The sequence below is a fragment of the Crocuta crocuta genome, unplaced genomic scaffold (genome assembly GCF_008692635.1).
Source record: "Crocuta crocuta isolate KB4526 unplaced genomic scaffold, BGI_CrCroc_1.0 scaffold306, whole genome shotgun sequence".
NCBI classification, from domain to species: Eukaryota; Metazoa; Chordata; class Mammalia; order Carnivora; family Hyaenidae; genus Crocuta; species Crocuta crocuta.
Window position 1 is genome coordinate 824,846 of NW_027529630.1, and position 14,139 is coordinate 838,984.

At 45.4% G+C, this 14,139-nt stretch overlaps 1 protein-coding gene and 1 long non-coding RNA gene across 2 annotated transcripts in view; one reads left to right on the forward strand and one right to left on the reverse strand.

Moving 5' to 3' along the window:
* XNDC1N (XRCC1 N-terminal domain containing 1, N-terminal like) overlaps positions 1–14,139 on the reverse strand; it is a 35,650-nt gene that overhangs the window by 15,339 nt on the left and 6,172 nt on the right. Inside the window, 8 exon segments of the mRNA XM_077762189.1 lie at positions 1,126–1,871; positions 4,024–4,046; positions 4,616–4,727; positions 5,335–5,462; positions 7,021–7,093; positions 9,446–9,618; positions 9,864–9,946; positions 13,676–13,854. Coding sequence (XP_077618315.1) covers positions 1,126–1,871; positions 4,024–4,046; positions 4,616–4,727; positions 5,335–5,462; positions 7,021–7,093; positions 9,446–9,618; positions 9,864–9,946; positions 13,676–13,854 — 1,517 coding nt within the window.
* LOC144230015 (uncharacterized) overlaps positions 1–14,139 on the forward strand; it is a 34,008-nt gene that overhangs the window by 13,770 nt on the left and 6,099 nt on the right. The window contains exon 2 of the long non-coding RNA XR_013334669.1: positions 9,343–9,426. This is a non-coding gene — a long non-coding RNA (uncharacterized LOC144230015). The remainder of the gene's footprint in view (positions 1–9,342; positions 9,427–14,139) is intronic.

Below are 14,139 nucleotides of genomic sequence, written 5' to 3' on the forward strand. Positions count from 1 at the left end.
AGGCTCTGATCCCTCCATGACTCTGGTGAAATGGCATGCTGTTTCCCCAGCTCACCTGGCATGGGCCACATCCTGCCTCAGAACTCTGTTTCCCCACCTAATGGTAATCTCGAGCCTGGGGACCAAGTTTTCTTGGCACAGAGGGGGTGTCGGGGGATGAGTGAGGGACAGGACTGGGCTGGTGGTATTTAAGGCTCCTGACCAGTCCCCGCCTCCAGGCCTCTCCCGCTTCCCTTCACTCCTCTGTCCCACGCAGGCCCTTGTACTCATCACCATGTGTACTTTTCCTACCCAATAGCCTGTGCTTGGACTGCACATTTTACTGCAAATATCCTCCCTACTCCTCTTCCTCACTTGTAATAAACCTCCTGGCTGTGCAGCCAAGATTAATTTTGCTTCTTTGAAGCAGTCTGCCCTGAACACAACAGCTCTAGCTTCCTGACCTCTCTTTTCTGGGTTTGAAGCCATGGAGCACCCTCCACAGAGGCACGAAATGAAGCTGAGCATCCTAGGAGTGGCTTGTCCACCTCACTCTTGTTGATCACAAGTTCGAGGCCTCAACACACAATGTTCAATGTGGGGGCCTCACAGTAGGTTTTCAGAAAGGATGGGTCCCAGGGGTGCCTGGACAGCTCAGTCATTTAAGCATCTAACTTTGGCTCAGGTCATGATATCTCGGTTTATGAGTTTGAGCCCCGCGTTGTTCTCTGTGCTGACAGCTCAGAGCCTGGAGCCTGCTTCAGGTTCTGTGTCCCTCTCTCTCTGCCCCTCCCCCACTTATGCTCTGTCTCAAAAATAAAGATTGAAAAAAGTAAAAAAAGAAAGGATGGGTCCCACTGAATGTCACCTCTAAGTCTGTCTAGCTGCTTTTCTATCTGTGCTCTCCCTCCTCCCTCAGACACCCAGGGCATCCCTAGGGTGGGGTTTGTGCCGCCCCATAAAACTAGGTGGCCCCAGAGTGACGGCTCTCTCCCCATTTAATGGAGATTTACTGAGGACAGAACTAGGCCTCATTATCTTTCTGTTGTTTTCCACTTCCTAGAAAACCCACCACAATCCCACCCCTGCCTGTGTGGAAGGACAGATGTGGGGGACCAAGGGCAGGAGAAAGTATGAGAAGCCAACCTTAAACTCAGGTTCCTTGCATGCAAGGCGCCTGAGCTCCCGACTGAGCTGGAAGGCAGCCAGAATGGCATCCTCACTGGCCAGCGAGAGGTGGGCCCTGCTGGCAATGCCACGGTAGGTGTTGATGCGGGACAGGGAGAACTTCAGCAGGTCATAGCGGCGGGCATTGCTGCACTCGAGGCAGGCGCAGGAGACTGGGTGGGGCCGGGCGATGGTGTGGCCCTGGTCCATGAGCAGCTGTGCGATCTCATACAGGTCTTTCTGGCAGGCCAGGGTGAGTGGCGTGACGCCAGGGGCAAAGCGCGAGCCATCGATTGAGGAGTCAAAGAAAGCCAGTGAGAAAGACCTAGTATCCACTTTGCGACCCTTCTCCTGTTCCAGCCGGGCCAGCAGGCGACGCACTGCTGCTGGCTGGTTTGTGTCCACTGCCACTAGCAGTGCCTCATGGATCTGCCGGAAGTCAAACTTGACCTTGGCCAACAGCACATCAGTGATGGCCTCATGGCCCAGCCGGATGGCCAGATTGAGAGCTTCCCTCCAGGAGCGGTCCTCGGCCTCCTCCACATTCCTCAGCGGCCCGCATGACCTGCTGCCTGAAGCCTCCACCCCAGACTCCAGCAGGTGCTGTACTAGGCCCAGACGGCCTTCCTGGATGGCAGCCAGGAGCGGAGGTGGGAACTTCAGCTTTTTGTTCACAATCTCAGTCCAGTTGGGCTGTGGTTAGATAAAGGATAGAGGGGGTGGGACTCCCAGCCCCCAACCTCCTTTGCTCTGGGGCCTCCCTCACCCTTCCACCTTTAAGCCCTCAACCCAGCCACTGTTCTATTGTGCTTTAGCCCAAACACATACTAACAGTGTTGCTTTCAAAGGGCATTTAGTGTTGTGCCTATATATGCTCCTTCTGAGCACTTCACAAGTACGTTAACTCAATCCTTACAATAACCCTGTGAGGTAGGAGCGATCACGTCCCCTTCAACAGGAGAGGAAACTGAGATATAGACATGCCAAACCACTTTGATGAGATGTGGACCCAGGCAGTCTGGCTGGGGAGTTAGTGTTCTTAACTACTCTTTTATGGTACTTCTCAACTCAAATAGGAATTGTTACTAGTTTTGGGTTTCTGGAATCTTTACTTATCCAAAATGTGGGATATAATAATATAGACAAATAAATGATTCCATTTTCTTCTTTTAAGGAAATTAACAATGCCACCACCTTTATCCATCTGAAATTAAATTCTATATCAAATATACATCCTATACTATAGTATATATGGTTTACCCAATGTAATCATCTTACATAATGACAATATGAATGTTTCCCCCAAAATTGTGTTTGTGTAGGGGGTAACTTTCATTTCCATGTTTTTTGGGAATCAATCATTTTGGAAACACCCTTTTATACCATAGTAGTTTCTTGTATAGATTTTGTAAGCTCTTAGTAAATAATCCTACTTACTGAAATACTGATATTTAGAAAATTGGTTTTGGTTGGCTCTTTTTTAAAAACAATTAGCTTAAAACTATACAAATGTATTCTTACAGTTCTAGAGGTCAGAATTCAGAAATCAGTATCATAGGGCGTAGGAAGTCCAGGTGTTGGCAGGACAGAATGGCTCTAAGGGAGAATCCCATTCCAGCTTCTAGAGCTATGTTCCCTGCATTCCTTAGTTTATGGCTACCTGCCCCCAAAGAGCAGCACTGAAGATTACCAAGGTCTCCTTAGTCACCATTGTATTGCGTAGATCCTTAGGTGAGGCAGTGCCAGGCCTGGGCCTAGCCAGGGTTCCCTTCCTCAGCACAACTTCTACCTTGCAGCAACCCACACACATTGGGCCAGTGTGGGCACTCTGAAAAAGGGTGGCTTAAAGCAGGTGGACCAGGCCACGCTAGGAATCTACCACAGGATCTGCCCGCGATCCACTCCCATCTTGCTGACTTCGTCTCCCAGCTGCTCATCCCTCTGAGAGTCCCAGAGCCTCTGGAGGACAGGTCCAGACACGTCCGCACAGGAGGGTCTTTGAACTGGGCTTTCCCCACACCCCTCAGCTCTGTCCCGGCCTCCTAGCACATCCCAATACTCTTCCCGCGCAACCTTCCCTGGCTTTGCCCTCTCCTGTTTTTGGTGACATTTCTTCCTCAGTGCTGCCTTGTTCCTCTCTTCTACCAGGCCTAGCGGACCCTGCAGTGCTCTTTTCTCTGGGCCCAGGCTCAGGACTCCAAGGGCTCCCCTCCACGAACATGGCAATGTCCATCACCCTGCAGGGCAGCTAGGATATCCTTACTGTCCCTGTGGCTCAATCTGCTGTTTTAATCATGGCCAGAAATGGGACCAGGATGAGGGAAGGTAGGAGAACAGGCCTCTTACCGTGAGGAGGTCCATGGCTGCACCCACCTACGCTGGCAGGGACCGAAGGACTGAACTCCTGCTGTGGCTACTCCCCTGACTGTGCCCGGCTTCCTCTTTCCTACCCTTGAGTTCAGAACCCCGCCCTGGGCCCTCCCTTTGCCAGGACCAGCTGCTCCCCCTCTGCCCTGTGCCCTCGAGACCAGAGGAACTGCTGAATACCACACAGTGAAAACTTCTGGGGAGGAGGACACAGTTGCTCAAGAAAGGTGCGGGAATAGAATTTAGAAAGCCATAGGTCGAGGAGACCTTGGAGACCCTCTGGTCCAACTGCCTCATACAGATGGGGACTGGGTTTTGCCCAAGGTTTGCCTAGAACCATTCTTTAGTCATTAACCCATCTGATCCCTGGAATTGCTCTGCAAGCAGGATGGGGGTTTTCTGTTACTGATGCTTAATTCTGGGTCCAAGATGAAGAACTCAAGTTGCTTAAGGTCACAGAGCAACATCGTTAACTTGATTGTATGTAGGGAGGGAACCCACCAAGGATACTGGGAGTTAAGCTCATGGGATGCTGGAGGTCAGCCTCAGGCTCAAAAATCACTCTAACTTTCCAGTATACCACAGGGTCTCATCTGCCAGGCAGTGCTTTTGTTTTCACTGGGTCCGGTTTTTCTTTCAGGAAAATGGGCATGAGGATGTTTCATCACTCACTGAGAGGAAGATGTTCTGTATTATGCCTCAAAGCCCCAGAGAGATTATCAGTTCTACCCCAGAAGTTCCAGAGGGGAAAAGGAAGGATCTGTCTTTGGGAGAACAGGGTGCCATGGTGATAGAAGCCTTGACAACTGGGAGTGGAGAGCAGGCTGGGCCCAGAGGTGCCCTGAGGCAGAGTCCTGGGGGAACAAGTAGAGAGGAGAGAGGACAGCCTGGCCTTATTAGCTCTTCTCCGCTGTCAAGAGGTCTACTTCCGTTTAAGTCACAGAGGGCGGGGGGGCCAAAACCACAGGACCTCATGGCTCATGCCTGAGGGACCTCCCCACACATGCTGGCATGTTCTTCTACTTCTCCTGCTGAGAAGTCCAATTGGCATATAGGGCACTGGACCCAGGAAGTGGGTGGTGAGCTGTCCGGGGAGGACAGCCACAGGACAGATGGTGACGAAGATGGTGATGAGGAGGGAGAAGCTGGGTGAGGTGGGGAGGTCTCTCCACAAGTGGCAGCATGCCGGGGAAGAACTTCAATGCTGAAGGAGCCTGAAGGGGAGAGAAGGAGGTTAACAAAGTTGGGCCTGCTCCCAGAGTGGGCTGTTTTTGCAGGAAGTTTACTCTGGCTGGATAGTATATGCCTTACACTATCTGCTCAGGAATCCATCGAATATTTATCAAGGGTTTACTGTATGCCTTCCACTGTGCCAGGAGCTGAGGGGTGTAAACCCAGGCCTGTCCTTCTGGACTGTAGAGGTCAGGAAAGAAGATAAACTAAAGCTGCAAGCAACTGTGACACAAAGCAGAAGGGAGAAGTGCTAAGTGCTGAGAGAAGACTTGGCAAATAAGTACCATTTGAACAGGGACTTAAGAGAACTGGGACATGGAGGGAAAAGTTCTGGAGAAAATGCGAGGCCCTCTCTGCTAGTATTTTATATTGTTTTGTTTCATGTTTTTCCTGGGCACAGGGCCAGTGTCCCTTCCTCAGCTGGGCCAACACGATGTGAATATGTGCTCAATATAGACTTGTATGTAACTGTGGGGAAGACTAGGAGTCCAAGCTCGAATGTTCCCTGGCAGCATTCCCAGATCTCCCAGTCCTGCCTCAAGGGATGCCTAGCAGCCCCACAGTAACCCCTGAGCCACAGCAGCTCACCTGAGCAAATGGGGCACAGCGAGCTATCCTGGACCCCACTGCTTTGCGGCTGGGGTCGCTGGTGTTCTCTCTGCCCTGCCTTCGTTATCGCCCTCTGGTTAGGCCGAGAGTTCGAGCTGGATAAAGGCCTGTGAGAGAGAATAAAGACCAGCTATTAGTAAGAGGCCACAAGGGCTGCAGGAGCCTTGAGTTAGGACAGAAGATTGTGGACTTGTTGATGTGGAGCCAAAGGCCCTAGTTGGAGTTCTGGTTTTCCCACTTGATGTACCCAACTTGAGGGAGGTCATTTAACCTTGAACATCTGAGAACAGAAGTTCTATTGCTGCTCTTGGGTTTTTTAAATTATTTTTTCTTATTCACATATAATGCACAGCCGATAAAATTCATCCTATTAAAGTATATTATTCAACGGTTTTAGGATATTCACAAGGTTGTGTAACCACGACTGATTCCAGAACATTTTTATCACCCCCAAAAGAAACCCTAGACCCATTAGTAGTCACTCCCACACCTGCCCTCACCAGGACCATGGCAACAGCTAATCTATTTTCTGTCTGTATGGATTTGTCTATTCTGGACATTTCACATAAATCCAATCACATGATATGTGGTCTTTTGTGACTGACTACTTTCACTTAGCATGTTTTAAGGTTCATCCATATTGTAGCATGTGTCCATACTTCATGGTTGAACAATATTCTATTGTAAAAATATACCACATTTGGTTTACCTGTTCATCAATTGGTGGGTATTTGGGTTATTTCCACCTTTTGGCTATTATGAATAATGCTGCTAAGGACATTTGACTATACGTTTTTGTGTGGACACCTGTTATCAGTTCTTTGTGGTCTGTTCCTAGGAGTGGAATTGTTGCGTCCTATGGTAATTCTGTTTAGGTTTTTGAAGAACTGTTTATCAAGGTGGCTGCAGTATTTTACATTTTCACCAGCAATGTATGAGAGTTCCAATTTCTCCACATCTTTGCCAACATGTTATTGTCTTTTTTTTAAAATTTATTTTTAAAGTAAGTTCTACAGCCAGCGTAGGGCTCGAACTCATGGTCTCGAGACCAAGAGTTGCATGCTCCACTGACAGAGCTGGGCAGGCGCCCCTGCTATTGTCATTTTGATTACAGCTACCCTAGTGGGTGTGATCACAGTAGTTTTGATTTGTTCTTCTCTGATGGCTAAAGATATTAAGCATCTTTTGATGTGCTTATAGTCCATTTATTTATCTTCTTTGGAGGAAAATCCATTCAGATCTTTTGTCCATTAAAAATTAGGTTATCTTTTTATTGTTGAGCTGTAAGTGGTTCTCTATGTATTCTAGAAACAAGTCCCTTATTGGATATCTGATATGCAAATAATACCTCACATATTCTGTGACTTGTATTTTTATCTTTTTGACAGTGTAGTTTAAAGCAGAAAAAAGACTTCAATTTTAATGAAGTCCATGAGATACAGCATGCCCATCTTCAGATTCTGATTTCCTACAGAACTTCCTCCTTGCCTAACTGACAACAAGTGGACAAGGACATCTTTTCTCTACTACCCTCTGGGTCCAGACCATGAGATCAAGACACAATGGTACTCGATGATCTAACTAAGACACAGTGGGGGAAGTGGTGTAGACGGGCAATATAAGGTTTGGGGAGGTGATATGGCTCTTTCAGGTTGATCTACTCACCTGTGGGCTTGCACTTTCCGTCTCTTTGTCTTGCCCACATTATTTTCTGAGTTTTGCTCTTCTGGTTTGAGCTCTGTGTTAGAAATACTCATTAAAATCTAGCTCATTAACAAGAAGCCCTTCATATATGATGTTCCTTCTTTTTTTTGCTGCTTTTAAATATTTTTGAGAGAGAGAGAGAGAGAAAAAATGTGAGTGGGGGAGGGGCAAAGAGAGACGGAGACACAGAATCTGAAGCAGGCTCTAGGCTCTGAGCTGTCAGCACAGAGCCAGACACGTGGCTGGAACTCACAGACAGCAAGATCATGATCTGAGCCAAAGTGAGATGCTCAACCGAATAAGCCACCCAGGCACTCCTTTTTTCTTTTTTAAAGTTTATTTATTTTTGAGAAAGAGCACACACATATGCAGGAGGGATAGAGAGATGGGGAGAGAGGGAGAATCCCAAGCAGGATTCTTCTTGCACTGTCAGCAAGAAGCCAGACTAAGGGCTGGAACCCATGAACCGTGAGATCATGACCTGAGCTGAAACCGAGAATCTGATGCTTAACGCAGTGAGCCACCCAGGCGCCCCATGAAATTCCTTCTTTTAAGAATATTCTTTCTATCCTTTTTGCCTGGTTAATTCTTTCTCACTCTTCAAGTCTCAGATAAAATACTAATTTCTGTGAGGCACTTTCCCTGAACTCTCTAATCTATTATGCTTTGCCTTTTAAGTACCCATCACAGCTTGCAGTTGTAGACTTACTTGAATGACATGGAAATGTCTCTCCATTAGGGTAGGAGAACTGCTATTTTATGTGCTGTGGATCCCTGACACCTAGCATGAAGCTTTGCACACGGAGATGTTCGGATATCTATCAAATGAGTAGCAACAAAACCCAGCAATGAACATTTGTCTAGCTATTCAGAACCTATGAAACACTTTATATAGGAGTTAGTATTTTGCAGGTACTTTCATAGCTCCAGTGTGCAGCTGACTGGGTGCCCCCAAAAGGTTACACCCTTCCCATTTTCTGTCTCTTAAAATAATAAACTACGTCCTTTCTTATGTTGTAGACAGCTTCGGAAAGGACTCCTATTGATACCTGCCTCCTGGTATTTATGCCTCCCCCTGAATTTAGGCAGAACCTCGTAACTTGCTTCTAATGAATAAAATGTGGCAGAAGTGATGGGATGCCACTCCTGGGATCAGGTTATAAAAGACTGACTTGTTAATTAATTAATTTATTTTTAGTAATCTCTACATCCAACATAGGGCTTTAACTCTTGACCCCAAGATGAAGAGTCACACACTCTTCCGACTGAGCCAGCCAGGTGCCCCGGACTGACTTCTTTCTTCCTAGTATGCTCTCTCTTGCCCTCTAGCTTGTTCACTCTGATGAACAAGCTTCCATGCTGTGAGGTGCTCCAGGGAGAGGCTCTCATGGCAAAGGAACTGAGAGAAGCCTCAGTCCTACAACTCATGAGGAAATGAATGCTACTAACAACCATGTGACTGAATTCGGGAGCAGATCATTTCCAGTGGAGCCTTGAAAGGACTATAGCTTTGTGACAGATCTGGAGCCGGAAGATGCTGTTAAGTCATGCCCAGATTCCTAACCATGAGAAACTGTGAAATGATAAATACTATTGTAAGCTACTAAGTTTGGGGGTAATTCGTTATGCAATAGTAGATGAACAATGTGCCCTATTTCTGCCATGAGATAATATGCTTACTATTTCGGTAATTTTGGCCGGTTCTTTGAAACCGATCAGCTGTTTCCTTTTTAAAAATGTTCCCAGTGAAGCAATGAGTGAAACCAAAGGTTTTCAGTGAGAACTCTACTTGTTTTCTCTTTTACTATCTAGAACAGTAAAAAGAACAAGAACTCTGGGGTTCAAATCTTGGTTTTGCCACTTATTATCTGTGTGATTCAGAAATACCTCAGATTCTTTTGTAAAATGAGTATAACAGTATCTACTTCACAAGTTTGTTATGAACATTAAATAAATTAGTAAAAGTGCATTAGCAATGTCTCGTGCTAAGTAGGAGCTCCAAAATGGTGAATCTTTTCTTCCTCTGTGATAAAATCAGGCTATTCCCCTACTTTATCTCCCCAACAAGCTCCATACACCATCACCCTGACTTAACTGTCCTTCTGAAGTAATCACAAAACATTAATACTGCAAGAGGCCGAAAAGCTTTTTGGTTTAACTCCTTCACTTTGAAGATGGGGGAATTGAGGCCCAAAGAGATAAGGATTCCTGATTTCAATTACTATATAGTATTTGACTTCTCCTCTGGTAACAAGGCACTGACAATGGTCTTTTCTTCCACAGGAAGTCCCATCTGTAAGCCACCCTTGTATAGCAGCAGTGGATTCAGGGAGGAAGGATGGTGCCAGGGAGAGCAAGGAGCCAAAGGTAGGTCATGGGGACTCACCTGTGCTGGCTGGATGACTGGGACCAGGTTCTGTGTGGCTGCTTTTTGTGCTTATCACACTCGTGGGAGGCACCCTGCGGGCAGCTGAAAGCACCATACAGGCTGAACGTCCCAAAGCCCCTGGCTGCAGCTGCTTTAGGATATTCTTAAGCTTTGAAATTTCCTTGGTGTTCCTGTAGACAAACAGAGAGGACTCAGTTTCACTCAGAACAGAGACTCCATTCCTCTCACTCAAGTCAGTGACATCTAACCAAGAAAGCCAGCTTGATATACAGATAGGGTTATGTCCCGAGATTGTGATTAAGTGGGGGGAAACCAGGCACGGCTTGTGTGCCTGTGAGTGACTTGGTAGCATTTCTCTTTTCGGGAGAAAGAAATGAGAAGTGGACAAAGGACCTATGTTCCAGTAGCTACGTACGTTTGGGGATCTGGGAAGAATGTCCTCCGAATGGAAGGATTAGCCAGCCAGGGGCTGGGATCAGACTCCTGGGCATCAGAACCCTAAGGAGAAAAAAAACAGAGAAATATGAACTACAGACATTTGCCACCAGGGGGAGCTGCCACCTGTGCCAGGGCTATTCCCAAACCTGAGGACTTCAGCTTAATGACTAAGCATATTTGCTATAACTTCATGGGGCACCTTTGCTTGTGTGCACACTCTCTTCCAGGTCTAAGATTCGAGATTCAGTAATGTTGTATACTTAGTTCCCCAACGCTAAGTAAGGGTCTTGTCATGATCCTGAAAGTCCCTGGGATCAAAGAATATATGTTGCTGGGAAAAATGGGGTCATGGGACTAAAAATCATGTGCAAACTTTTGAAAGCATATATATACACACATGTAATTTAAATCTGTACATATATAAAATTCATTCATGTAGGTACAAAACTCCAATCACTTGTCTCTCTTCATACACCTACATGAGAGAAACAATGCATACGCATATATTTCTCATTAGTTAAAAATAGTTCTATTTTGAACTCTTTTGAGGATTTTTCTCGTCTAAATATTAATAGTATTATTTTATTTCCAGTATGATTTATTTTGTGAAAATTTTGTTCACCTGCAACTAAAAACCTACCAATTTAAGCCACCATTTCTAGCTATTTATAGAAATGTGTGTGTATGTATGTATAGATACCTCTCTACTTCTAACTCCAGAAATTTCTACATGTGAAAATCATGCAATAAAAAATTTCTACATAGATTTTATTTATGTGGTATGTGCTACGGTTTCTATTTTTTCAAAATTCAATTTATCTGTCAATTCATCTGTACCTATTTCCTTTTTTATTTTTCCAAATTTCCTTTTTCCCTTGAATTTAAAAAAATGAAAAAACTTTGTCTTTTAGTTGACTCTTCTATAGGAGATTCTTTTATTTTTTAAATTTTTAAATGTTTATTTATTTTTGATAGAGACAGAGCACAAGCAGGGGGTGAGCAGAGAGAGGAGGGGACACAGAATCTGAAGCAGGCTCCAGGATCTGAGATGTCAGCACAGAGCCTGATGTGGGGCTTGAACTCACGAACCACGAGATCATGACCTGAGTAGAAGCTGGTCGCTTAACTGACTGAGCCACCCAGGTGCCCCTATTGGAGATTTCTTAAAAATATATTTTTTAAATGTTTTATTTATTTCTGAGAGAGAGAGAGAAACAGTGTGAGCAGGGGAGGGTCAGAGAGAGAGAGGGAGACACAGAATCAGAAGTAGGCTCCAGGCTCTGAGCTAGCTGTCAGCACAGAGCCTGATGCAGGGCTGAATCCATGAACCGCGAAATCATGACCTGAGCTTAAGCTGGATGCTTAACCGACTGAGCCACCCAGGTGCCCCTAGAAGATTCTTTTAAAGGTAAACATCTTTCTTGTAAAGCATGACTTTGGCTTCATTCTGCAAACATGAGAAGTAGTATTTTTATTTCCATTCACAGCCTCTTTGATTTATGTATGTATATACATATGTATGTAATCACCTTTACCATTTAATATTTTATAATTGCCATTACAATCTCATCTGAGACACAGCATTAATAATTTTGAAATATTTTGTTTAATTTTTCTGGATTTCTATTTTTTCTTTACCTTGTCTCATATATTTTAGAGACTACCACTAGAAAGGGTAACTAGATGGGTGTGGAGATTTATGGTTTATTTAACTCTAAGTGAGATTAATCATTAGGAACTGAGCTTCCATGCACAGGTTACATGGAGTCAGGTGGCCTAGATTCAGACCTACTCTGAGACTTATTTAGCAGTGTGACCTGGGACATGTCACTAAAGTTCTCTGTGCTTCTGTTTCCTAACTAGAAAACCAGTGCCATGAAAGACCCTATGTCATGGGGTTAAAAGCCCGTATGTTTTGCTTTCACTCTAATATACCATTAGAACAACACATCTTACATTTTAAACATCTTATGAGTGCCATCAATCTGTTTCCATGTATCAACCCTCTCTTTTAAAAACATTTTAGAATTTCTTTCCCTGTGGTTTCACTGAGGTATGTGGAATATATTTCACTCCGCTATTGATAGCCCTTCTGACATTATAGCTCTGGAGTTGCTGACTTCCTCCCTGGTCTTAAAGGTGCAGAGTAAGTTAGATGGCCAAAAGAAGCCCTTATTTAGCCTATAATCAGGGAGACTGTATGTCCTGATTTGCCCAGGACAATACTGTTGTCTCTATGTAATTAATAGCACTCTTTTTTCCTCTCCAAGTGTCTCAGTTTGGATGGTAAACTTTATGGTGGTGATCCTATCTACAACTTGCCTCTGAAAGTAAGTTATTCTAAAAGCCTACTTTGTTCTAGGCACTGTTCTAGCTGCCAGGAATCAGTATGGAACAAGACAAACAGGTCCCTCATCTCATGCTTCCATTTTATTGAGGCCAGGCCCACAGGGCTGTAGCTTCATTCGTGTTGGCCCCCTGGCACCGCAATACTAGAACCTGGCAGAGCACATGGAGCGGCTTCCACTGGTCCTGCTGCATTTTTTAGACCTTCCCATGAAGGAGGAGTAAATCTCAGACCAGGCTTTACTGTGTCTCCATTCTCTGGGTCTCCCGCAAGGCTCTACTACAGAAGCATCTCCATTTCCTCCTCCATTTTCTCGTCTGATGCCCGGTCTGTTTTTCTCAGTAACCTCAACAAGAGTGACACCTACGATGTTCACTCTTGGAACTGAACTTCTTTTGGTTATGTCAGATGTTTGGAGCTTTTTTTAAATTTATTTGATAGAGAGAGAGAGAGGGAATCCCAAGCAGGCTCTGAGTCATCAGTGCAGAGCCTGATGCAGGGCTCAATCCCACAAACCATGAGATCATGACCTGGGCCGAAAACAAGAGTCAGACACCTAACCAGCTGAGCCACGCAGGCGCCCCAGATGTTTGGAGCTTCTAGAAATGTATTATGTGCATAGGAAGCTCTGTGGTATAATGACAGGAGACTGATTTCTAGTCTGTCTTCTGCTCTGGCTCACTGTGTGAATCTGAATAAGCAAGTGTCCTTAGCTGATACATAAAATGAGGTGGCTGGGGCTTGATGCTCTCTAAGTATTTTTCACCTCTAGAATTCTACAACTCTAGCTTTGTGTGAGTCTGTCTTTGTATTTGTTTGTGAGTGAATTATATGGCAGAGGGTACTGAAAAGAAATGAAGACATCAGTGGTAAGAAAGCAGAAGTCAGAATAGGCTCAGGATGAAAAAATAACTAGAAAACTGGCTGAGAAGAGAGGAGGTAAACTGACCAGATACCTATCCATCTCTTAACAGCCTGTGTGTGTTGTACAGGGAAAGAAAGCAGGAAAACAAAACTGAAGAGCACATATCTAAGATTGTAACTGGCTTTCCTGGCAGGTGGGTCAGGCAACAACAATGACAGAGACATGATAAGTGAGCCCCGGGACTTTCAGATGCTAGAAGGAAAAGTCTGATGAAAGCTAGAGCCCACAGGAACCTAAACCTTAAGAAGGAGATTAAGTTTGAATCCAAAAAGAAATTTCATTCTTGCTAAAGAACCAATGGTCCAGCAGCTTTGTGTACACTGTATTGCAGGCTCACTGCCAAGGGTGAAAGGGAAGAGAAGTTGTTCACTCTTACCTGTAAGGAAGGGCAGCAAGCCCATTTCTGTTTTTATTTGAGCGTGTGTGTGTCTTTACCCCTCAATCAAGCCCCAGCCTTCTAACCAAAAACTGAGAAAAGTGGGAAAATACGAAGTCCTTATTCCATTGTCGTACATACCTGAGTTAGCCTAGAGCTCCCAGGAGCAGAGGGACCCCCCACAGGGTCATGTGAGGAGTCCAGGGAGGAACACACCCGGAGGAAGGCCAGGCCGAAAGACTGCTGACGTGTGAAGGGTTGGGAGCAGGTCAGGCGAAGTCGATCCCAGGACTCACCTGAGGCTGCAGCCAGGAAATCATCTCAAGGGAAAAAGAGAGAAAATAAGAGGGAGAGGAAATGGGTGAACGGGAGGGACAAAGAAAGAGAAGGTCAATACTGAGGAGAGGAAAGACACGGACTATACAGATTAAACTCTGATAAAAGGAAAAATGAGACCATCATTAACTGGCCCCTTAGGCCTTGGTGCTCAGGGTTTGGCAGTGCCAAGCAGGCCAGTTAAGATGCACTTAGACCCAGTGCCTTGCCTTCGCACCATCACTCCTCTGTCACAGGTCCACACCGTTCCCAGCACAACCTCATTCTAC